The sequence below is a fragment of the Magallana gigas genome, chromosome 8 (genome assembly GCF_963853765.1).
Source record: "Magallana gigas chromosome 8, xbMagGiga1.1, whole genome shotgun sequence".
Classification (NCBI taxonomy): Eukaryota; Metazoa; Mollusca; class Bivalvia; order Ostreida; family Ostreidae; genus Magallana; species Magallana gigas.
In genome coordinates, this window is record NC_088860.1 from 5,147,957 (window position 1) to 5,173,828 (window position 25,872).

Genomic DNA, 25,872 nt, shown 5'->3' on the forward strand with positions numbered 1-25,872 from the left:
TTAGGCATGTATATGTTGTAACGGACCTCCAGCTAAATGAAGGACAAACAACAAATATACAATCATGTAACTTATAGATACTAGACTAGTATAACTAGGATACATTCCGAACAAATTACTCCTTTAGGAAAAGTTGTGTGAAACACAAAAAATAACATACATATGATATCATTATATAGGTTTGTAACTGATAGATATCATAAAATATACAAATTAAACCTAAAACCTTTGATTCATGTACTTGAATCTCTACATACATCTATCAACATACAGTGATGTGAAGATCTAGCATGGATTAGACAATGACATTTATAAGACTACATTGATTAGACAATGACATTTGCAAGACTACATTGATTAGACAATGACATTTATAAGACTACATTGATTAGACAATGACATTTATAAGACTACAATGATTAAACAATGACATCTACAAGACTACATTGATTAGACAATGACATCTATAAAAATAGGATGACATTGTTTAGACAATGACATCTATAACACTGCATTGATTAGACAATGACATCTACAAGACTACATTAATTAGACAATGACATCTATTAGACTATGTAAGACTATTGAATCTCAATATTGACCCTGGAATGTTTGGATATATCAGTGGACTGAAATAAACGTAAGTATCACAAAAACAGTTACACAGGTTTGTCCTTTTTACGGAAATCAGTGCAAATGTGAAGACAAACTATATATCAACAGAATCACCATGAATTGTCTAACATGTCAATAAAACAGCTCTCTGGTCACAGCGAGTCTGAATTATGATCACAATTAAAACCGTAAAGCACTTTGTTCCCCTGTATATAGGAAATTAATGCATGTACTCTCTAAAAAAGATAAACTCTGGAAGATTTGTTACAGAAGAATCATCATCTTCCGATCTCAAGAGACACATAGTGAACACGATTTTTTTTTCTGAATATAAAACACAGCACTTCTAAACATTGAATATGTACACAACAATCTAACTCCCTTCTCACACAAAACTAATGCATCTACTGTCAAAGCTAATATAATGTACACAAAAAATCATCAAAGTTAAAATCTTAAATGTACATACAGAGTTGTTGGTCTTGCAGATACATATACTTTCCTTATTCACAAGGATCGTTGTTTTGGAATATGCAATACCCAAAATTACTACATCATTATCAAAGATTGCCAAGCATCTAGGCATAGTACACTCAATTCTCAGAAATGATTTTTTAACATGTAATACAGTTGAATATTGCATAAAATGGTGAAAGATTGTTAAAAAACATAAAGCCCTTTGAATTTGAAATTAAAATATATTATGTACAAAAAGTGAAACAAGATCCACCACCTATGTGTTCAATGAAGACATATGTCATCTACATGTTCAGCTGTGCTTTCATGTTATTTCCAAGCCCCTGGAACCCATAAATATCTCAAATAAAAGATAAGTAAGACATTTCTACAACAGAGAGGAAACAGGAATCTACTTCAGAATTGCTAAAAATGAACTGTATAAAAGATTGAAGAGAACATGATGATATGTCCTAATAATTATAACGAATCCAATGAGAAAAGCAGAACACCTGCCACCTGTCCAGGACCGAATGACCTGGACACTTCAATGGTCAGCTAGCTGGGGTGCCTCAAAGTTGAGTGACCCACCAGAGCCCACATATTCCATCAAACATCCCATAGCGCCAAAATATCCCTGCAAGAAACAAAAACAATATAAATTTGCATACAAAAACAAAATGTTTGTAGCACACTCTCACCCAGCAATTTCTAATTTTGGGGATTTACCACACTTCACTAAGTTAAAGTTTATGCCCTATGCTAGTACTCAAGTAGCTTCAAACAATATAGAAGAGTAAAACTCGTTTAGTATGAACACGGAGATAGAGAATTCTCGGATATAGCGAAGTTTTTTTGAGTTCCCGGTAAAATTCTTAACAAATCTTTGGAACATTTTTACAGTTATAACGGATTCGGATATGGATGTATGAATATACAAATTTACGGATACAGCGAAATGATTTTGAGTCCCATAGAGGTGAATAATAACGGAATTTAACACTTTCATAACGAATTTCTTTATAGTTTAAAACGATGGCACTACTGTTTAACATGATAGTTTGATTGACTTTATTTTTATATAAATTTTTCAATTCACAATCTGAATATTAAAAGTAACACAAGAATGTATTTTTATTTTAAGCCTAAATTAGCAAAAATTATTACCTGTTGAAGGAAAGCATGTATAATGTGAATTCGCTACAGTCATTATTACGAATTTATTATACGGATATAACAAGTAAATCCATTGGGCCTTAGGACCTCGCTATAACAAAGTTTTACTGTATGAATTTTATGTAAATCTTTGATTGACAAAAGAATCTGTTGAATTAAAAAGAAAATTCAAATTTGATTTATTAAAAAAATTATTCCCATTAGCCATGAGAGTAGATTAAAAAATACAACGGTAATTAATTTTTTGTAATCAAGATTTATATTACTTAAATTTTTATGATGACTAGGACACAGAATTGCAAAGTTGAGCTTACAACATGATCTTAGCCACAGTCTGTGTAGCTCTCCATCTCCTACACATGGCTGCTTTATCACATACACTTATTAGTCCCCTACCAGTTTTCACCGGAGGGGACTATAGCTTTCCTCTGCGTCCGTCAGTCCATCTGTCTGTCTGTCCGCCCGTCCGTCTGTCTGTCCCACACTTTTTTTGTTATTATGAATATTCACTCCTCTTATGTGACATCACATTAAACCTGTTTTAATTCTACACACAGTGTGATGTGACTCCATCAGCAATAAACAGCATGTTTTATGTAAACTGCAACTGTATAATTCATGGTCACATAAAGGATATAAAGGTCAATCTTTGACTAAGCTTTATTCTCATTGGCAAATATCTAAATGATCTACAAAATATTCTTTTCTGATGGAAGGGAAAATGTACAATTTGATTGTATTCTCTACTCATACAGATGATGATTTTAGTTATCAAAATTAATTTCTACAACACTCTACACTGTTTTTTGGACAGAAAAAACTAAGACATTCTGTCTAAGGGCAATAACTTTGGTGCAAATACTTCAATCACTAGTTAAGCTGTGAAACTAAACTTCATTAATTTTGTAAGTCATCAGTATAATTACACATATAAAAAAATAAGCTCATTGTCTACAAGCATGGAACTGTGAATAAGTAGAAATTTTCAAAGTCTGTGAGAATGACTTTTGTGAAGTCATGTATACAGAGACACTTACCAAAATCATTTATACCTAATCTAAAAGCATAGCAAAAAAAGGTCTGGTATTTTTCAGGAAAACTAAAAATGATGGTATGACAGACAGATTCGGGTAACACTTATATACACTATATGTCCAATATATACATTATATGCCCCAATTATTTCATATTACTTTAGGCAAAATATAGAGTCTATATTTGGGTCTGACCCAATGACTATCCTGGAAGTAATAATCACTTTGCAAGGAGACAATATTACAATTCATTCATCTTTCCCAGCCCTTTTTTAAAATCCAATACAAATGTTTACATACACATGAAAATACCTTAAACATTTGATAAGTCAAAGATTAATTCAAACCTTAATAAGAATTACCTCATGTTCCAGAAAGAGAGCTTTGAGGGCTCCATTAGACCAATAGTCCATAGCATTGGCAAGGAGTTTCATGGATATTGTGTTCACACGCAGGAAATTTCCCACAAACACCACACGCTCGAGACCCTAAAGAGACAGAGAACTCTATAATTAGTCTAGATCAATATCTTTCAGGCAATACCTCGAAGTTCTTAGATCTTAAATCATTGGTTCTCTATAAGATACTGTATAAATACATGAACTATGGAATCATCAGGCTATGGGTCATATATCACTAGTCAATGTGACTTGTCTAAGTAGCTATTTTTCATTGTTGAGTCACTTACCTGAGTTTGAGCACACATTCTGGCCGTGGGTCCTATATCATTTGTCAATGTGACCCACCTTAGTACCTGTTTTTCATTGTTGAGTCACTTACCTGAGTTTGAGCACACATTCTGGCTATGGGTCCTATATCATTTGTCAATGTGACCCACCTTAGTACCTGTTTTTCATTGTTGAGTCACTTACCTGAGTTTGAGCACACATTCTGGCTGTGGGTCCTATATCATTTGTCAATGTGACCCACCTTAGTACCTGTTTTTCATTGTTGAGTCACTTACCTGAGTTTGAGCACACATTCTGGCTGTGGGTCCTATATCATTTGTCAATGTGACCCACCAAATGACCTGTTTTTCATTGTTGAGTCACTTACCTGAGTTTGAGCACACATTCTGGCTATGGATCCTATATTATTGGTCAAGGTGGTGAGTGTAGCTCGAGCGAGGTCCTCTTTACTGGCATTCTCTCTTTTATCAGCTTGGTTCATATGACCAAAACTAAATAAGGAATGACACACGTATCAAAATTGATTCTCTGACTTCAAATAGTGTTTGTTTGTATTCCTGATGATAAGTTTAGTAAAACTTGACGTTATAGCAAAACTTGGATATATACCGGTATATCTCCCCTTCATTAATATTTCCATCTTTATAGTACCACTAAAGCAATAATTATGAAACATGTATTTTAAACCGATACGTTTTTCTTTAAAAAATAAAATGAATGCTTGTAGATTACCTGCTGGCTACAGTTTCCCCACTGAGTTTGAATTTGTCATAATCTCCACCATAGATGTCTCTGACAAGCTTGTCCACTTTCTTGTTGTCCCCTTGTGATGCTAGTTCTATTGCCTCCTCAAACGTCTGGCACCCAGTCAATAAACAACATAGGCCCAGAAAAGTACCGCCCCCTAAACTGTAAGAAATCATCATCATCATCATCATCATCATCATCATCATCATCATCATCATCATCATCATCATCATCATCATCATCTACATCCTCTGCAATCAATGTGTTACATTAAAATCTAGATTTATTTAATCAACAAAAAGAGCTGACATGAAAGTGAAATGAAAACTTGTACATTTTGTACCATATTGATGTTGTAAAATACTTGAATCAGACTGTTTGACTTACCTTGTACCACTCACTCTCTGATAATTATTTGGTCCATGAACAGTTAATATACTGACTCCTGATCCTATATTAACAACCATGTATGGATAAGGGTCTTTAAAATCAAAAGGAACTTTCTCGCATTGATCAGGATCGTGAGAGTTTTTCCAATAATAACATTCCTTTTCATTGTGTCGGTCTATGTAATGGATACCCTTTAGTAGACACTCCAATTCATCAAACTTGTGAAGGTGCAAACTAACTTTCTAGAAAAAGAAAACATTTTCTGTGTAAAATTTTGAATGCATGAAAATTGTGAACAAAATATATTGGTCATTTAAAAAAACCCAAATCATCAAATTAATTTTGCAAATTACCGTAAAGAAATCCTCTTCAAATTTATATGCTCCTCCTCCTGTGGCACAAATCTCTGTAACTAGACTGTTAAAGTGTTTAGCTTTACACATCTCTATGAATCCCTCCATATTACTGGTTGGGAATCGTATGAAATGCAAGCTTCCCCTGCGTCCCCCAATTAATTGGTCCTTCATTTCTAAGTGAACATCTCGTATCCCTGAGGTTCCATATGCAGTGTTCCCTACCAAATATTTTCGTATAGTTTTAGCCGTCTCTTTTTCTTGCTCCTCCTCTAGTTCTGTGAAATCTTTTGGCTCAAAATAGATGAGCTTTGTTAGTGTTCCTCCAATGTCGAGACCAAACCATGGCATACCTTAAGTGATCAACAGTACTTTAGTGTAATGGCCACTCTAAACCAGTGAATTAGAAAGGATCACAAGATCATTTCATTTTGGCAAGATTGAAAAATTATACATTAAACTATTAAATAAAATAAATCAAACCACACAATACCAATGCAATTTAATTACCTGGTAATCAAAATCAATATAAGATTTCATATACTATTTGTCATTTTTTTTAGAATGTCAAATCATTTTTAAAAATTTTGACAGAAAATCCTATGAATAAAATGATTAGGATTTTAACCAACTAGTAACATTGCAACATTACTGTATCCTGAGCTGACATCATTACTTACTTGGTTTAGGTCTGTCTTTTGGACTGAGGAGATCATAGTCAATGTCTCCATTTTCAGTGCACTCAATTGTTAATGGACCATTTTTTGATCCGTCGGCATTTGGAAATTCCATGCCTAATCGTATATGTACTTAATCCATGTACTTAATCCATGCCCAACATGCTTTGTAAGATGCACAATCTAACATGTATTAAACCAAATATATTGAACACCCGAGACACTAGAACAACTAATTTGTATAAATTGTTCTTTTTTCAGTGATCAACGAACCTACAAGTCAGACAAACAAACTGTTGCCGAGAGTTATAAAGGTCTGTATAACAATTAGAACGCAGGAAACAGAATTCGCTCTGAAATCTGCAAAATGTAACAGGATGGAATTTTATGTTCCGGAAAAATGGAATCTGACACCATGGCTGAGTCGATGTTGCCGACAGAAACCGTGACAGTTTTGGAAGAATCGCCGACCTTTGAGGAGGACTCCATTCCCACGGATGTGTTGGTCCAGCGACAGTTGCAGGACGTCATTTTGACTCAGAAATCAGTCATAGAGAGGCTCAGCGACGATGTGAGTCAAGTTTGTTTATTGTTCGAATTTTCTCTGTCGTGGCGTTGCTAGCAATGTTACATTCCACTTGCATGATATGTGGTGCAAATGATATCATGTTGATGATACAGCCCGATTTTTTGTTAACACATAGAGGAATTGCTGATATTTTATTGTTAAAAGCTAGGAAAATTTAAGAAACAAACTGCAACAAAAACTGTAATGTTCAAAGAAATATATGTAGGCCTCTTATAAAGCATGAATATTGTACAGTTAACCCCTCTTCAACAAAACATTTCATTAGAGCTGAATTGACAAGAGCTTGGAATTATGGCAATGCGTGACAAAATCTGATTTAATGAGGGAGGGGTCTACTCATGGTTAACTGTTCAGTCATTGGCTATTATACTCTGTCCTGAGTTTTTTGCTTCCACCACTTTTTGCTTGATATTTCGATAATCATAAATACCTTTGTGCTCAAACTACGTTCATCCACTAATATGAAAAATGTCCAGATTATCTGTTTTGAAACGCCCCCTCTACCGCTTCAGGTTTCAATACACATCCCAAAATAGAAAGTCTACGGGGATTTTGCATTGCATCAGCCATTAATAAGCTCGGATGATAAAGTTGAAAAATTGCGCGAGGTATCCCGAGTACTTCCAAATGGAGAAAAGATGTAAACATCTCCCATTATAAATCTCCGTAAGAAATTTGTTTTCGTTCCTGTGAACTTTTATGAGTGAAAAATGATAATTGTTCAATGAGATATCTTGGATATAATCACTTTTATCGATTTCAACTGTATTTCTTTCACAGGTATGTGTATTTTTATTAAAAAGCATTAAAAAGTGATGGAAGCAATAACTTGGGACAGACTATAGATAGATATGAATACATTGAATGCAATGGCACTTGTCCGACTTCATCCGGTATTTCATTGAAACAGCATCAATTTCACAAAACACAGCTGGTGCTTAGCGAAGTTGATAGTAACGCCCAACGAAAAATCCAAGCTCTTATTAATAAAATTGTTCTAATTTTCTTAAGTTTGTTAACAACAATTTTTATGCAATTTAATGCTGAAAAAGACTGAGCACTCTTTAAATATAATATAATATAATTTAATATTATTTAATAGTATATTTTAATATTAATAAAACTTTGTACATATCCTTGATGCAGAGTATATCAGTCAAAATTGTAGCAACTTGGAAACTACATATGTGTATAGGCACTAGGCAGGGACATCTTCTTCTCCATCAAATAAACCTTTTAATGCTACATGTCATGTCATAGTGACGAAATATTGATTTTGAATTATCTTTCTTATATCATTGTTCTATCTCAATACATTAACTTAACAGTACATGTACAGTACCGATCAGACTCAACCTAATAAAATGTTAACCCCAATTAACCCCTGGTTTACTTTTGGGGTTTACTCTGGGTTTACTAGAGTGGACCCAGAGTAAACCCAAAGTACACCCAGAGTGGACACTGAGAGTAAACTCCAATCAGAATAATACCCCTGAAAGCAGACGGCGGCAGATGCTACGTGTATTTTTTGAATTAAAAGGGGCGGGAATTACAGGCAGTAAAATTGTAAGATAAAAGATGGCTCTGCTTCACACCTCAGAGCGTACAGTGGACCAATAAAGCAAACCCCGAGTAAACCCAAAACAAACCCCAGGTTGACCCAAAGCAAACCCCAGGTAGACCCAAAGTAAACCCTGAGTGGACGCAAATTTTCAAAAAGAAGACCCAAAGTAAGTCCCAAGTAAACTCCAAAAGTAGACCCGGGGTTAAGACGCGGCCTGCTCTGGTGTTAAGTTGGGTTGATCGGTCCTGTACATGTAGATGTAACTGGTATTACGTATTATGTATGTACTGATATTCATTGATTACATTATTGCAGCTTTCACTTCAAGAGACAACCCTGAGGGAAAGTTATCTCTCTAGAGATACTTACGAGGAGGATCTACGCAAACTGGAGGTTGGTATTGTCCATCAGGCATTGCTCTGTTGTATACAAGCAGTTCAAGTAGAATGATATAGTTATATGGATAAATGTAATCAAATTAAAATCACTGTTAAAAGTTTTCATTTTGTACTGTATTTAATCAAGTACAAATGCATTTAAATGAATCTTGTTTGTGACCCAAAAAAGTTGACTTTATGTTTTTTTGTCACCAAATGTAGGTCAGTATTTCCTGGACGTAATTAATTTTTGATAATGGTACATGCATGGGAATCAAGAAAATAATCATACTTTTTGAATTTACCTGCATATTTTAAGTTATTTTGATTGGAAAAGTAATGAAGTGTTTGTGAAATTTGAATTGAGGAATTACTTGAATTTTTAGCGATCAATGCAAGAGGATTATATTAGCAAGGCAGACTACATAGAACTGGAGTCACAGCTAGAGGTAAATAACAACGATAAAACAAAGTACTGAAGTACTGTCGGTTGATTTTATTGATTATTATCAATTTTAAAATCAATGATATGTTACTTTGCCTGGCAAGTTGTTTCTAATCTGTATTTGAATTACGCACATTTTTATAATATGAATTTTCGAACTTTTCCGACAAGAATTTCAAGAAAACCCCATATGAATCATGTTGTGTAATATTTAAAGATAGAATTAATTCCATCAAACTGTGTATCAGTAATCGAAATGTGTCTAAAAATTGTACACGTCTAGATCTAAACAATATTGAACTCTAGTCTCGTTCAACCAGACGCTCGGCTGTCTCTGTTTACCTCCGACTACCAAGAGAGACTCTCTGCTTGTCGGAGATTTACGGAGACAGCTGAGTGTCTGGTTGAACGAGACTATATTGAACTCTGGCGTAGGAATACATACAACTACAAAAAACAATTAAATTATTCTTACGATATAAAATCTGACTATTTTCAAGGTATTTATAAATATGTTTCTTTTGAAAAACAATGGTACAGCATACAGTACACCGAATTTATCTATTACATGTGTATTTTCAAGATCTACGTCTTGTCAGAGGTGATGATTTGTGCTTAGGTCCAAACACTGTTTCACTTTCAGTTTGCCAGAATAACTGCATAGGAGAGTTGATTAAAATCAACTCCCAAAAATCATCAAACTTCTCAAATAAAACTCCTACATTGAGACATACAAAGATGTACATGCACATTTTTATTGATGTTTAAAATCATTTTACATCCAACAGATCAAAAAATGAAAAAATATTTTGTCCATTGTTATTTCTAAATTATAAACTGTTTATAAGAAAGAAGCATACAGATAACAAACAAAGAACTTTCTATAGCTACTACAGAGCCTGCTCATTTAATGTAACTTAACTCAATTTCAACCATTTGGGAATTCAGGAGGAAAGAAAAGAACATTCCAAGACCCGCACAGCTCTGCAAGAGGTGACGGACAGACTGGAGTTTGCTCTTGGAGAAGTTGAAATTTTAACTAAACAGTTAGCCAGAGAGAAAGAGGCATTCCAAAGAGCGTAAGCTACTAGAACTTTGCTGCATATATCAATTTATGTACTGACAATGGTTAACCGATAAATAATCTATCCTGATCAAAAATCTTTGAAATATGATATCTAATGGTATATTTATAGAGATTGCTAAGGCATCTGAATTAAAAAGATCCTTTTTTTTATTAATAGTATACATGTAATTGATAGCTTTTTATACATATCCTAGTAGACTCATAGTGCATATACTATAAATTGTAGTTATTACAGTATTATGTAAACTTTAATATACACATACAAGTAATAAAGCAATACAAATGGTAGTTATATAATTACAATGTATATGAGTCAATGGTTACGTAGGGATATCCCTTGTTATTTGATTTAGGTTATTAAATTAATTAGTACATTGTAAAACACATATGAAGTGTACATTCATAGATAAGATATTATTATTACATGTTGTTTAACTTGTTTAAACAAATACAATTTGTTTACTGTATTTGTAGATTCGGTGATGTACGATCCAAAGCAATGCAAGAAACATCAAAGAATATCAAATTAGAAACAAAATGTACAGGTAATGTACCTGAAGCTCTGACGGTAGTAATACAGTAAAGTGTTCTGTAGTTCCATCACCAGAGATGTTTAATCATGCAATTTAATTAAAACGATTCTTGTGTAGTATACATATTTGCAAATCCATGGTAAAACTAATATAATAAATAATGCTTACATCAAAAACATTGCACACACAAGCAGAAACACAATCAGATAGACGAGCCAGATCCTGCAGACAGCAATAAGTATTTGTTTCTCAATACATGTACCGTAGATTCCTTATCTTACGCGAGTTCTTCATTCCATAATTCTGCCGTTTTGTATCAAATCATGGGCATGCAAAATCATTAACGCAGAACTTATATAATAATTTCATTTAGGTCACAACAATTACTGTCAGAAAAAAATAGCAAGATTTTAAAATCCAAGAGGGGTACTTCTTGTGATTTTATGTCAACATCAATTCTTGGCATTTAATTACAAATATGCAGTAAATAGAAATGTACATATAGCATACACTATAATGGGTTACACAACTACAAGGTGTTTTTTGAAAGATATTTAGTTAAATTTGCAATATTGCTTGTGCAAAGAATAAGCATAAACTTCTCTTTTTTTGAGCTACTGTAACACTAAATCAAACTTTTTCAGAAATAAGTAAAAAAGTAGAGCAACAAGAAAAGGTTTTGAGCAACAAGAAGGAAGCAATAGAAAAGTTAGAGAAGAAGTTAAAAGAAAAGGAAATAGAGCACAAGAAACAAGTGACGGAACTGGAGATTGAGAGAAAACAGCAGCAATACATCAACCGGCTGATGGAAGAGCAAGAACAGAAGAAAAAGACCCGAGACAGACTGCTGGCAGTACCCAAAACCAAGAGGTGACCCCGGGGAACACACTGAATGATTGACAGAGGAAGGTGTGACTCAGTGTAGTGTTGATAGGAACTTGTGAAATCATTGTTTTAGTCCGTCCAATATACCTCAGGATCAGGTGATACACTGTAAACAGGGTTATTTTTGCCCTGTGTATTTTTTGCCCTTTCACACTTGCAAACAGTTTGCCCCATTTTGAATTCACCCAGGAATTCGCCATGTCTTAAATTTGCCCACCGACAATTAGGGCAAAAGGGACAGAAATAAAAATGGGCAAATATTTCCCTGTGTACAGAATGTGTAATGTGTAGTTGTTTATGTTGAAACATCGTATATTATTGCATGAGAGAGAGAGAGAGAGAGAGAGAGAGAGAGAGAGAGAGAGAGAGAGAGAGAGAGAGAGAGATTTATGGAAGCTTTTGATAATCATGTAGTTGGGTGCTTGAAAAAGATAAGTATCTTGATATTGTAGAACAAATCAACATTTTTATACTTGTGTAATAAGGGATAGTTATGTTCTGGTATATTTCAAAATCACTGCCAAAATATGACATAGCAGTATTTCTCCATCTTTAAAAGAAATCTGATATGAAGTCATAAAAGTTATTAGTCATCATGTTTTATTTCATTGTTCCTCTACTGCTACATGCCATGGGTAAATTTAAAGCCTCGAGAAATTTACAGTCGGTTGCTTTCCTGTCGGCGCAGTTACATATTGCATTGGCTTCTAAGTACATGGATTGTTTTTGTTTAGAATTGGAAAATGATTAAATAAACCCCACTCGAGAAGAGAGTAAAACTCTTTGCAAGAATCAGACAAACCCATTATCTTGCACAAAAACGGTAAATGTTGTTTTGCTTCTAGCTCACATCGAACACGTTTGCAATTGTAGGTTACATTTTATGATAATGTTTTATGCTTCTTCAAATAAACATCATATTCGTGCATGATATATCGTCTATGTTTATGCGTGTGCAGCGACAGAACAGACGACAAACCGTTTACACGCTGTTTTGTGAAGACAAATGAAATAAGTGAGCCTGGATTGCAGCCTATTTTGTTCAGTGTTTAATCGGAAATTCCTTTTTAGTGCTCTGTTATATATGTTTGGTTTTTTATTTTACCTTTCTTTACATATTCGCAAAAAATACCTGAATGCACTGGAGCATGACTAGTGCTTTCCTCCTTATATAGCGGATGTGAAGATTTCGGGTCAGCTTTTAAATTGTTTTGGGGAGATATTTTTTAGTAAGATCAGCACATCGAATGCTAAGGTAGCTATTTATTTAAGTTTTGTAACAGGTGAAAGGAATTTTTTCAGAAGTATTTTTTACATTAGGTTATTTGTATGTCATGCCCTTATACCGGTATTAGATAAGTAATGTCTCAATTCTGAAGATGTAATAAAAGAAGATACACTGATCAATCTAAACGGGTTTCAATACAATTAAAACATTAAGAAGGTTTCATGATCAACAAATCAACCATCATATCTTCATTATATTTTTAGACATGTTGTCTTTATCTGTAAACTTCATGTATTATTAAATAAAACGAAATCCATTTATTTGAGCTTGAAATTTGAATAATTTGCTATACATTCGTACAGAACTCTTTTTTAAATAGGAGACAGATATAGTGTAGAATGGACACAACCACCCAGCCCTCTTAAAGAGTAAAACCAGAAAAGGGGTATATGCACCTATTTAAAAATTTAAATAATAGACTCGACAGAACTGGCCTTTTAAATGTGGATATTATAATAGAACTTGACAGCTGTGGTAATGAAGTTATCTTATTCAGTGCATACAAATAGTAAAGGCATTGATTCCTATTTCAATTCTCTCCTGAAGAAGGCGTTGGCTAAAATATATCGTAAGACTTGTTAAAATCTTTAAAAAAAATAAGAAATTGTCTATAGAGTTCTAGTAAATCGTTTTCTCAAGGATAATGAGAGGTGTCTGTTACAGTACAACGGCCAAACACAACACAGTTTTAAACTATAGTAAATTTATGTTTTTACGTAGATATTATATGCGCAGACAAAATTACTTCAGATGATGTTAAACATGTGAAAAAGAAATAATTACCTTTCATATCACAATTCAACTACTCCATCGAGTGTTTTTAAAACGGTCCTGTTTTATTATCATGCTTATGAAAATGAAAATACCTATTACGGAACAATTACTACATAATTTAACTTCTTTTCTGCCATTTATTGAACAAGGTTTAAAGACTCTTTGACATTTTATTCTATAGAAGGCTGCATATTAATACATGGGTACAATTGCCTGCAAGCGATTTAACTAGCACACGGAAAATTCTAGATATAATTCAAACAAAATTACTGCACTATACTCTCCATTTAAACTGTATGCAAACTACAAATGAACTTTCCACTTTGCTATAAACGCTTAGATTATCTGTCAAAATGATGAAGTATGAAACAATTTAACTATCTTAGAAAATATTGTGTTTTCCCCTGCATCAAAATCTACGACATTTCCAGCTCGCAAGACTGCTCTCATTTTACTGCATGGAACATCGGATGGTTTCAGCAGGTCGTAATTCAGTACCAATAACTCCTTTCTGTTATCTGACAAGTAGCCATTCCAGATGTATCTCCACTCGCTTCGTGTTTCGAACACGTCTTCGTCCAGATAACTTAGAGAGAGGAACGTTATGTAGTATCTGGAAACGGAAATCTGCCATGCAGCTTCTTCACTTCGAACGCTCCCTACGGCTAAGTCACGCGACGGTATGAAAACGTGAAACCCGTTCGTGACTAAGAAAGGCTCCAATTTTTGGAAAATGAATGAGTGGATGCAGTGATTAGATCCATCAAATGAAATAAAAACAACCCGATCCTGGTCCAAAGTTACTCGCGACCTCAAGAGTTTGCCGAGTTTTGTTTCCCTGATTAGCAGTCTGATTTCGCATTTCCGTTTCCACGCTGCTGTCAGAAATAGAAGCAGGACCAGCAAAGCGAGACACATTGACGTCAATGTCAGATAGATGGAATCAGAAGTGTGAACATTGCAGTCTATGTTTTGTAGATAGGTCCTGGCAGGTTCAGTGTTGTTTTTAGTCAAACATTTAAACTCGAAATTTCTCTGACATTCACTGGAGACGTCTAACGACAACCATTCAACCATCCACTTAAGAGAGCAAGTACAATTCATAACAAAATTGTCTTCTTGAAGAAACACACAGGGATGAAGAAAGGACAATTCTTTTGGTATTCCATTAAACTGTGCCTTTCGGGGTAAAGATAGTTCTTTTAGACTCTTGAGGTTTTCCAATGCCATTTTGTCAAAAAGAGGCATTGACACCAATTTCAAGACCGTCACCCGAGGTAAATAATGCTCGTTGGTTAGTTCCTTTATGCCACTTCCGTTGAAACGGAACTCGATTTCATCACTCTCTGGTAAAATGTGCGGTAAGCGGTATAATGACGAGTTATTACAGGTTATGCTAGTGACGAGGATGACATTGAAGAATTTTTTGGGGGAATATCTAGGTTCTTTTACGCATGCGCATTGTGAAGGACAGAGCGCGATCCCCGTGTAGTTACACACGAGCTCTGTAATACGGTTTCCCTCCAAGAAGCTGCGCAATTTCTGACCAGTGAGTGCTTTTGGACCATTACACTTGACATAGAAGTAATCACGATCAATTAATGCAAGAATCGGACTAAAGAAAACCAGAGACTGTGCTAAGTTACAGTCACAATAAATTGGATTATGCCGTATGTCATACCCACGATACATCATTGCATTCAGAGATATCAAATTCGGGAAACCGATTTTGTTCCAGTCTGGGAGATATTTCAGCTGATTGTAGGTTCCGTTGTAAAATCCAGTTCCATAATTGTTATTTTTGTCGACAGTCCAGTTATTGCTATTCACGATGGATTCCACTCTGTTATACGAAATATCTATTTGACAAAAAGACCTGGTTATCATAAAATCCGTGACGTCTAATGTCGATATTGAGTTATTTCTCAGATTCATGGTGAGGAAAGAGAGCGATTCCAGGACTCCCGTCTCAATGTGTGTAATAGAATTGGAAGAAAGGTCTACAAACCTCAGATTTTTATTGTTAACTAAAGAGGCCTGCCGTAGAGTTGTTATTTTATTCCTTGATAAATCTAAATACGTCAAGTTGGACAGACATGCTAAATTTGGAATATCAAGAATTAAATTTCCTGACAAAACAATTTTGGTTATTCCGGGATTATCACACACGTTATCCGGGAATTTGTACAGTTTTGGAAAAGTATGCTGTAACACAGTGTTTCCTTTGCATCCACTATCAACTAAACCTCCAAGAGATGAAATATTTGCTCGACATGGATTGTTATCGAAATCAAAAACGCTATTCGAATGACAATTGCAGCACAGTTCTTTACTGTACAGGATAAGATTATCGGTACTCTTACACCAACCCGGGCAGTACAACGGTAAACCATCCCAATGCTGCAGCCTCCATTCCTCTCCAAACGGATTATTTCCTAGAACAACACATTGTCTTAGTACAGATAGGAAAAGGACCGATGCTTTTAAAAAGATATGTATCTCCATGTTGAGCAACAGCTTGCAATACGAACAAGAACGACTGACATGTATACATGTACCGGTATACATATAACAACCCCACTCTGTTTTAAACTACGTTGTTTGAACTACGTTGTTTGCAATATAAGCCACCGAAACCAGTTATTTAGGACAGTAATTTTAGATCCATTTGGTGCATGAACTTCCTGGTTGTGTTATATAACAAACCTGACGAAAAAAAAATATGCTATGACTGTATGTAATTAACGCAGCAGTATGGAATTTTCGCCACAGTCGTCCATGTAACGTATTCCATTAAAAAGACCGTTCTTTTATACCGAAGAAATGTAATATTGAATTTTTGCAAATCAAGTACCTCTGATTGTTCTGCAGCACACATTTATGTTTGTCTGTTTGCTTAAGCTTTTTATTTTGTTACCCTCTTTGTTCGTTTTTAAATGAGGTTCTACAATTGAAACCCGCGAAGCATAAAGTGCATATGCGCAAATCAATTTCACACATACGAAAGTAAGTATTTTAAACAAAGCAAATATCATAAGACTAATAGAGTTTCAAACACAAAGACAGTTTAATAATCAGCCTTTAAAAAGGTAAGACTTGCGATTCAGACGAACAAAGGCCTCAACCTTTTTCTGAAACCTCTCGTGATAAGCTCGCTTTAATTTGAGCGTAAAATATTACTTCCCTGTTGCTATGTTAGCGTTTTCTCACATTTCGACACACATTTCAAGTTCATGCCACATGTGTAAATAGCTTTATAAAATGAAAACATCATTTAACATCTTGTTATTTTATACAAAATTGAATTGTTGTGTTAAACAAAAAGAAAAAAAAAATGATCGTTCTTGATTTTTCTTCTTAAGTCACAATATATTTACACGTCTTTTGTATCAGTGCATTAGATCTGCGACGTTCCACATCTTATTTGTAGAGTTACATGTAAGAGAGGGTGAGGTTAAACCAAATTTGTTTAAAATCTTTGCTGTGTCACGACACCTTAAGTGATGCAAGAAACTTGCATTTGCCCACGACCGTATAGGGTACAATCACATGTATTATGTAATCCTTAATGGTATTTGGTAGAATCTATGCAAATTTAAAAAAAAAAAGCCCAATAAAGTTGACTGTAATTGTTCATTTTAAAAGGAGACGGTAAAGCTATCCACTCTTTTCTAAAGATAATGTACATGGTTGTCAAATTAATTGACAATGCCAGGGAAAAGCACTCACTTGCATATGTTGGACCCTTACAAGAAAGGTTAATAAAGAATAAGACGAAACATTTGTCAGAAACACATGTAATGTCCATATCCTTAAACGACACAGGTAAAGGTGTTTCAACAGGGAAAGACTGAATATAAATCTTCCGTTATAGTTTTTCTGTATCCCACCTTCTAGAATTAAGCACAAATTACATTATTGTTATCAATGTAACCACACATCACGTTTGAGCTTAGAATGAAAGCACAGTGTTCTACTTTATAGAAAATTAAAACAATTTTGACTTACTTAAAAGTCAAAGTAACCTCACCATGAATCATCCACTCTTCCAGGAAGTGGGCAGGTTGTCCTTAACAACGTTACCTGCTAGTATTAGAGTAAGGAAACATGCGATATCACGTACCCACTTCCCTAACAAATTAAATTGTACCAGGCGCAGCTTTATTTTTCAAAAGCACTGATATGTAATGACTTAATTGCAATACCACTCTCAACAACCAGGATATCTATACGACTATATCAAAATAATAGACTCGAATTTTTGGCCTTCAATACCGATAAATAGGAAGAGTAATGTCTTTTGTTTTATATATTTAAAACATCATTGGCACTTGAAGATTACCAATTTGTTTTTATTTTTTCTTAACCAAGCTTTGCTAATTAATAATCAACGAAAATTCCTAAAATTATTCCGGAAATCGTCTGGATTTTTTTGATTTTAAAATCTTGCACATGCGCATTACATTCACTCTAAAACACGGTAAGCTCTTTAGTTTATGTCTCCACAATATCACATTTGCATGGATAAACTCAGAAACGATTTAACAAAAACGTGTAAATTTTCATTGGAAATTTGCTATTTATTGTGTTCATCAAAGAAAATACGGGAGATAACTCAAACACAGTTCAGTTACTATGAACAATCCGGAGAGTTCAATTCTTTAATAATATGAATTAAATTTTTATATGAAAGGTACATGTATTTACAGCCTCAAAATGGTTTTTATGAATTATTTGACTGTTATTTTTCACTGCAAATTCATTAATTTCCCCCAAAGTCGTTTTGGAACAATTCTGCAATTTTCTGCTACATTACGTGTACATACATGTATGAAAAACATTTTAACTGTTGTGAAGACCTGTCCCGAGACACAGTTAGATTATTCTAGAGTGTAGTGAAATTAATAGCATTATTGCAGGCTTAAAGCTTAGTTATTTAAATGATGACAATAATACGGTGTGTCGATATATCTATTTCGTAAATGTACGATATCATATGCAATGTCAACCTGTGCACGCACGTGTCAGAGTCTACTAGTATTACTTAAAACTGTAAATTCAGTATTCCCAGTACTTTATATACATTTAGATTTAGTTTAAGTAATTGAATAGGCTCAGGGATGAGAATACGTGGTGATATTGTTCAGGAGTATAGTGAATAAACTCAAATATACACAACTTAGTTTTTAAACGTTTTAATTGTCATAGTAAAAAAGATACATTTCTTCACAAATCATACTGTAAGAATAACTAAAAACTTCATTTATCATTATTGTCAACAGATTTATCTAATTATGTCTATTCTTAAAAAGTATTTATTCAAGCAGGATATAAACTTTAAGTTTAGATACTAGTTCTTTCTCTCACAACATGGATAGTTTTAGGCGTACTTCCTTTAATTAGATGATTTAATGTCTTAGAGAGAAAGATCAGACATGACCAAATAAACTGTAGGTGTGTCCTTTAATTCAATGTACCTTATCATTCCGTGTGTATTCATTCTTTGTACTAAGTGTACCGTAATTTATCTTGTACTGATTACCTCTTTATTTCTGTTAGTACTTTAAATCTTTATTTTAGCTCACCGAGAGGAAGTCGGGGGGAGCTTTTGCTACACCCCCGGCGTCGGCGTCCATACCTGGTTAAAGGTTTTGGAGCAGATCCTGAATCTAAGTTAGGGCCTATAACTTGTCCTACCTTTACCAAACTTGCATGGATGGTGCATCTTGACCTACTTATGCATTTAAACATGAATTATAGATGCTGGAGGAGGTTAAAGGTTTTGGAGCAGGTTAAAGGTTTTGGAGCAGGTGCCCTGCTACTGGTCCTAATTTCACCAAAGTTGCATGAATTGTGCGTCTTTTAATACTTATGCATTAACAGGTTTAAATAATTAATCTGAGCTATAGGTTTTGGATGCTGGATAAGATTATGTAAATATGTTGCAGCAGGTTATTTGGAACAGGTTCCTTTATTATGACAATATCTTACTTACAACTGGTCTTAACCTCACCAAACTTGCATGGATGCTGCGTCTTATGATACTTATGCATTGACGAGTTTGTACGTTGGATCTGAGCCATAGGTTTCGGATGCTGAATGAGGTTAAGGTTTTTGGAGCTGGTTAAAGTTTTTTGGAGCAGGTGCTTTTTGAAAGACAAAATTTAGTAATTATTAGTTTAATTTTGTCCAAATTTGGAAGCATCTCGTGATGCTAATGCACTTGACAGGCTTGGTTTCTTAATCGGGGCCAAAGGTTTAGGATGCCTGAGAAGGTTAATGCAGGTTTGAATGTAAAAAAAATACTCTTCTGACAAACTTTCTGGATTTTTGTAACTTTAATTTGTATTTAAAAAGGCTACATTTAGCTTCAGATAAAAAGCTTAATCTTCATTATCAAGGATTCTAAGAAAACGTTGTCATACCTCACTCAAACTTGTTTGATAGATGTGATTGGTGATAAACAATATATTATGATTTCTTTTCATATGATATTGAGTTATCTGATTAATATTTTTATTTGTTTTCCCTTGGACTGAAATGTCACATTTTCATTGGTTTAAACATAGCACGTGATTGCCTCATATATCTCTATATTTGTTCTGTGAGAAATAATATTAGGCAATATGGCCGTCATTGGTCGACGCTTCGCTTACTCATTTCGGCATTTCATAGTATTTTATACATAAACTGCATGCCGTAAGTTCTTAAAGTATTTGGAGTAGTTGTCCTTTGAAATTCTTTAAAATTAGAGTAGTTGCCCTTAGAATATTGACGTCACATTGTTTTGTCTGGAGCAGAACAAAATGGCAGCGTCGAAATTTGCTCAAATCTCTGCAGAGGAAAGGGAGAAAACATTTAAAATTGAATAGCAACAAAACATTGTAAGTAAACATGGGTGAAGCAAAGATTTTGAAAGAGTATTTGAAAGTTTGAAGAGTTTAAATGAGTTAAATTGGACGAGATGCAAGGCATCTTGTACATGGCTTTGCGTAGATCATAGCTATTTCTGAATAAATATGTCGCTTGATAGTCCTCGAGAAAACAAAACACTTATTAGGTTAGTTACTGACTCACTACGGAAATATATTGGGTTGATCAATCTCATAGAAGGCTCGGCTTCGCCTCGCTATCTATGAGATTGATCAACCCAATATGTTTCCGTAGTGAGTCAGTAACTAACCTAATAAGTAATAATAGTATATTACTATATAATCTGATACAGTATCATGTAATATATTTTACGATATTATACTATATAATATAATATTGTAAAAAATTAAATGTTGATATTATGAAATTATATGTATATAATTATATATGTATTGTTATTAGTTCAAATTATATTATTGTATCATTATTATTGTATAATATTGTGTGATACGATATGATATTGTGTCATATGATATGATGCAATGTTATATATTTATTTATTCACCAATCAAGGGCCCTCAGGGGGCATATACATTTAAAAAAAAAATAATATCATGATTATAACAAATAATGAATGAAATACTGCTCACAATGTCCAGGCAACAATATGCAAAATGTATCATTAATACAATGAAATATATGTATGGGATTTACACATCAGTGAATACAACAGCTATACAGAAACAAAGTGGCCTGAAAACAGAGAGTACCAAGGGACGGTGCCTGCACAGTCGATTAGACTGGTCTACTTGTACTCAAAGTGTTCAAGCCAGTATGCTTATACATAAATAACACCCCCCCCCCAACCAAAATAAATACTTTGCATAATATATCTGTATATATAACTATAAACCATTATATTCCACCTTTGAGAATCATTTCACTGAGTTGTACAAGTACTTGTAAATCTTCAGTTGTCATAAGCCAGTAAAATTTTTGGTTATTGTCCATATATTGAAAATTTTTACAAGATTCATTAGCTAATTTGTACAGAGTATCTCTTAATGCCTTATTATGATCACATGAGAATAAAAAATGTTTTTCATCATCCACTGATTTGACATTACATCTATTACAGTATCTTTCTTGTCGTGGAATGCCTTGATATCGTCCTCTTTCAATATTAAGTCTATGAGCGGAAATGCGAAAACAAGTTAAACTTCTCCTCTGCTCAAAATTTTAAAGTAATCTTAGGTAGTTCTCTTGGCCAAAATTTTGCTTAAAATTCAGCGTATATAGTGAATTTAGAATTCCATTCTTTAATATAATATTTAAATAGAAAGTCTCTAAGTGCTCTTTTGAATTTTTGTTTTGTTACCGACAGTAACTTGTTTGTGCCATCAATGCTGTTAGTTAAAAATTGAATTGAGCCATACCAGGAGGGAGTATTTTGTTGAAACAACTGTTTTGATTCACAATAAGCATTATACAAAAGTGGAAATGATTGACTTTGATTCTCAAGTCTGTACCAATAACTTAACATAGGTCTTATGATATCAAAATGTAAGGGAAATCTTCCCAATTCAGATAGAACAGCAAAGTTTGTTGCAGATTTATGTACACCAAGTATCGATTTGCAAAACTTAAGACGCAATTTGTCGCAAAGTGTGCTGGAATAATTTTTGTCCATTGCACAACCAGAGTGAATTTTTTTGGCAAATGGATTAAAATACCCCCAAATTTCTGCTCCGTACGTTAAAATAGGTTTAATAGTATGATCAAAAGTATGAATTGTGGTTTTGATGTCTGGATTCATAGAAATAAAGTCCTTTTTGAGTTTGAAAAATGATTTTAAGGCTTTTTGATAAAGCTGCTTTAGAGCAAAGGAGAATGAGCCTGAGGAACAAAATGACACACTTAAGTATTTGTATTCAGAGACACATTCAAGTTCAGCATCAGCAAAGTTAAATTTGGATTTAGAGAGTGTCACAATTGCATTCAAATTGTATAGGTTCTTATTAAAACATTTCACCAATCTGGTAAAAGGATGGTCCTTGTAAGTCAAACAAAACAAAATTTACAAAACAAAAAACAATTTATTTACAAATATACAATAATTAGGAGGTTGTTGACATCAGTTCTATCGGATTGAATAGATGGCATTCGACAAGGCATCTCACATACGCTTTTGGTTTGGATATTAATTGTCCCACCATAAGTCCTTCCACGGATATAGCATGTTCCACCACGTGCACGTGCCCACTCCGTGGTCACTGGGTTGTATCTCTCTCACACAAATTAGCCCACACAGGGATGCCGTTCCCAAGATCACACAGCATGGGAAACGCCCAAGATATCTCAGCAAGAGTACAGACACGTCCACACAGCTTGTCGCCCAGAATACATCTAACCTCACTCTTCAAACCACTAAGCAAGTTGATTTAAAAATAAATAATACCTGTTAAACAGGTTTTCTCCAGTAGTATTACTACACCCAGTGACCACTCATGCAAGCAAAAATATATAAATAACTCAAAAGTATGGAAATACATTTCAAACAAAATTTAGATACCAGAACTCAACCAAAAGTATGGGAGTATGGTTGGAACATAATTGTGACAGAGAGCCTGCCTGATTTATTGAAAACTATTATCTTGGTTTTGTATGTATTAATATTGAGACACCAATCATTGCAGTATTTTTGCAAGATATTAAGCTTTTGTTGCAAACCATCTGCTGATGAAGATGATAAAATTATATCGTCCGCATACATCAAGCAATTGATTGGATTTGAGTTTAAAAACACAGGATCAGCAGACAAGTGCAAGGATTTCGGGAGATCATTAATGAAAACTTTAAATAAGTTGGGACTAAGATTGTCACCCTGTTTTACACCCATTTTTATTTAGAAAAAGTCTGTGATGTTATGTTCTAGTCTGATACAAGATTTGCTTGATGAATACATACTTTTGATAGTGTTATAAAAGTTTGTTCCTACACCAATTTTGAGGAGTAAAATTTTAATTCCTGTATGAATGACTGTGTCAAAAGCTTTTTGAAAATCAACAAAACAGGCATACACTCTACCATCCTTAGTACTACAATACTTATCAATAATAGTCTTAAGAATATACATATAATCTGACGTTCTTGCTTTTCTAGTAAATCCAATCTGACAGTCGTCAATAATGTGATACTTTTCAAAAAATTTATCTAGTCGAATATCCAATATTTTAATAAAGAGCTTCCCAATTGCATTTGTAACAGTAATGCCTCTATAATTATTTGGGTCAGATATATCATTACTTTTGTGGATAGGTGTTATGTAACCTGAAGACCAAAGTTTGGGATAATATCCAAAAGTAAGACAGCCATTAAATAACTTGTGTAGAGATGGTAATAAAACAGTTTGACCGAATTTAATCATGTAGTTAGAGATATTGTCTAAACCAGGAGCTTTCCCACTTTTTAGTTTTGAAATAGCATTTGATATTTCAGCTATCGATATGTGACTGTCAAGTTCAGTGAAACATTTTTCTTTTTCCAGTTCTGTAAGGATATTTTCTAGTTGTATTAAGCGTTGGGTGAACTTGGGTTTTGGTATGTTTAAATTTTGGAAGTGGGAGACCCAAGTTGGTGGGTCAACTGCTTCTGAGACATTATCTCTTTCAATACCTCGTAGCTTGTCAATTAATTTCCAATAAGATCTAGGATTTTCTTCATGTAGGGTTTTCAACTTTTTAAGAATGGATTGTTTGTACTGACGACATTTGTATTTTCTTGACTTTGTATATTCTCTGTATAGTTTATAAAAGTGATTTCTCACGGAGGGGTCTTTAGGATATTTTGAGTAAATCTTTCCATAGTTAAGTAAATTTCTCCTCATGGAAATCAAATCAGAATCAAACCATTTTTGACCTTTTTTCTTTGTCTTGCGAGTAATTTTGCATATTTTTAAATATTTGTCAGCTGTATGAATAATAATATTTGATAGTTCGGCTGAAGCGTTATCAATTGACTCATAAGAATGAAGATTCTCCCCTTTTGTAAGATTTTGTAATCTTTTCTGAATGTCCTCAGAATTGAGGGCAGCTGCGAAACGAGTAGACGAATCCTCAGACCATATATATCTAGAGGGTACATGAGATGACTTAACACATTTGTTTTTAGGTTTAAAACAGAACCTAGCTGATAGTGACCATTGTAACTGACAGTGACAGTCAGACAATGTGGGCAAAAAATCAGATACCCAAAAATACAGTATTTGATTCAGAATGTTTTCTGATATCAGAACATAGTCAACTGTGCTACATCCATTAGGTGTAAAACAGGTATAGCTACCAATTGTGTCTCCAAAAGTACGACCATTAAGTATTCTCAGTTGATTTGATACACAAAGATCTAATTTAGAGTCCATATTATGGCGACTGATAATTTGTTTGTCAACAATGTATTTTTAATGTAGAGGAATGTAGCCATTGTCATCATTTACAATAAAATCTGGTTCTGTAGAGACTCTGGCATTAAAATCGCCACATATTAAAATATTGCCTAAATTTTGGTAATGAGTTATATCTTTTTCAATACAGTCAAGAATGTTATGGTCGATACCTTTGGAATAAGATGAATTTTCTGGAGGGTCATATACCATGCAAATAAATAAATCTTGATCAAAATTGAAATTTTTTTTCTAACTTAATCCACTGAAAGTCAGATTTTGTATTTTTAAAAATCTTAATATGTGGTTTGAATTCAATTCTGCATAGCATTGCTAGACCTCCAAATGTTCTATTATTATGCTTGGATGCAGATCTACAAACAAAATGATAATAGTAGTTTCCAATCTTATGAATGCATTGGTCATGACCTACATGTGTTTCTGCCAGAAAGATGATATCAAATTTTTCAATTTGTTTGAGAAAAATTGCATCGTTTAACTTGTTATATGACTTGCTCATAAGACCCCCTACATTCCAGAAGCCCATTTTGATTGATGAGTAAACTAAAGATGAACTCATTGTCAATAGAACAAGAATTTAAACTACAGTCCTATTTAAAGGATGAGGGAAAAAGAAATTAATAATAATAAATGAAAAAAAGAAAAGGTGGGCTTGTCTTCTTTCACACTATAGAAGACAATGTTTTTCAGAACAAAAAGATCTGCAATAATAACACTATCCTAGCCGTTTACAATAATGTATGCACAAAAAAATGTGTGTGCTCAATATATGTGTAAACATGTACATATATACACATTGCATATACACACAAATGCATGTATGTGCAATGTGTATTACTAGTAATGGTTTCAAAAAAATAA

At 33.8% G+C, this 25,872-nt stretch overlaps 2 protein-coding genes across 2 annotated transcripts; one reads left to right on the plus strand and one right to left on the minus strand.

Annotated features, from left to right (window-relative positions):
• Positions 1 to 944: 944 nt before the first annotated feature.
• Positions 945 to 6,279, minus strand: LOC105318949 (pantothenate kinase 3). Its single transcript, XM_066068158.1, has 7 exons — positions 6,141 to 6,279; positions 5,461 to 5,813; positions 5,105 to 5,349; positions 4,703 to 4,879; positions 4,338 to 4,461; positions 3,644 to 3,769; positions 945 to 1,708 (listed from the first exon to the last, which is right to left on the minus strand). The coding sequence occupies exons 1-7, from the start codon at positions 6,250 to 6,252 to the stop codon at positions 1,619 to 1,621; spliced, it is 1,227 nt and encodes a 408-aa protein (XP_065924230.1). The 5' UTR covers positions 6,253 to 6,279; the 3' UTR covers positions 945 to 1,618.
• A 258-nt stretch (positions 6,280 to 6,537) lies between these two features.
• Positions 6,538 to 12,545, plus strand: LOC105318948 (spermatogenesis-associated protein 24). The gene is made up of 6 exons (XM_011416279.4): positions 6,538 to 6,708; positions 8,606 to 8,683; positions 9,054 to 9,116; positions 10,061 to 10,191; positions 10,674 to 10,744; positions 11,377 to 12,545. The coding sequence occupies exons 1-6, from the start codon at positions 6,538 to 6,540 to the stop codon at positions 11,604 to 11,606; spliced, it is 744 nt and encodes a 247-aa protein (XP_011414581.2). The 3' UTR covers positions 11,607 to 12,545.
• Positions 12,546 to 25,872: the final 13,327 nt, after the last annotated feature.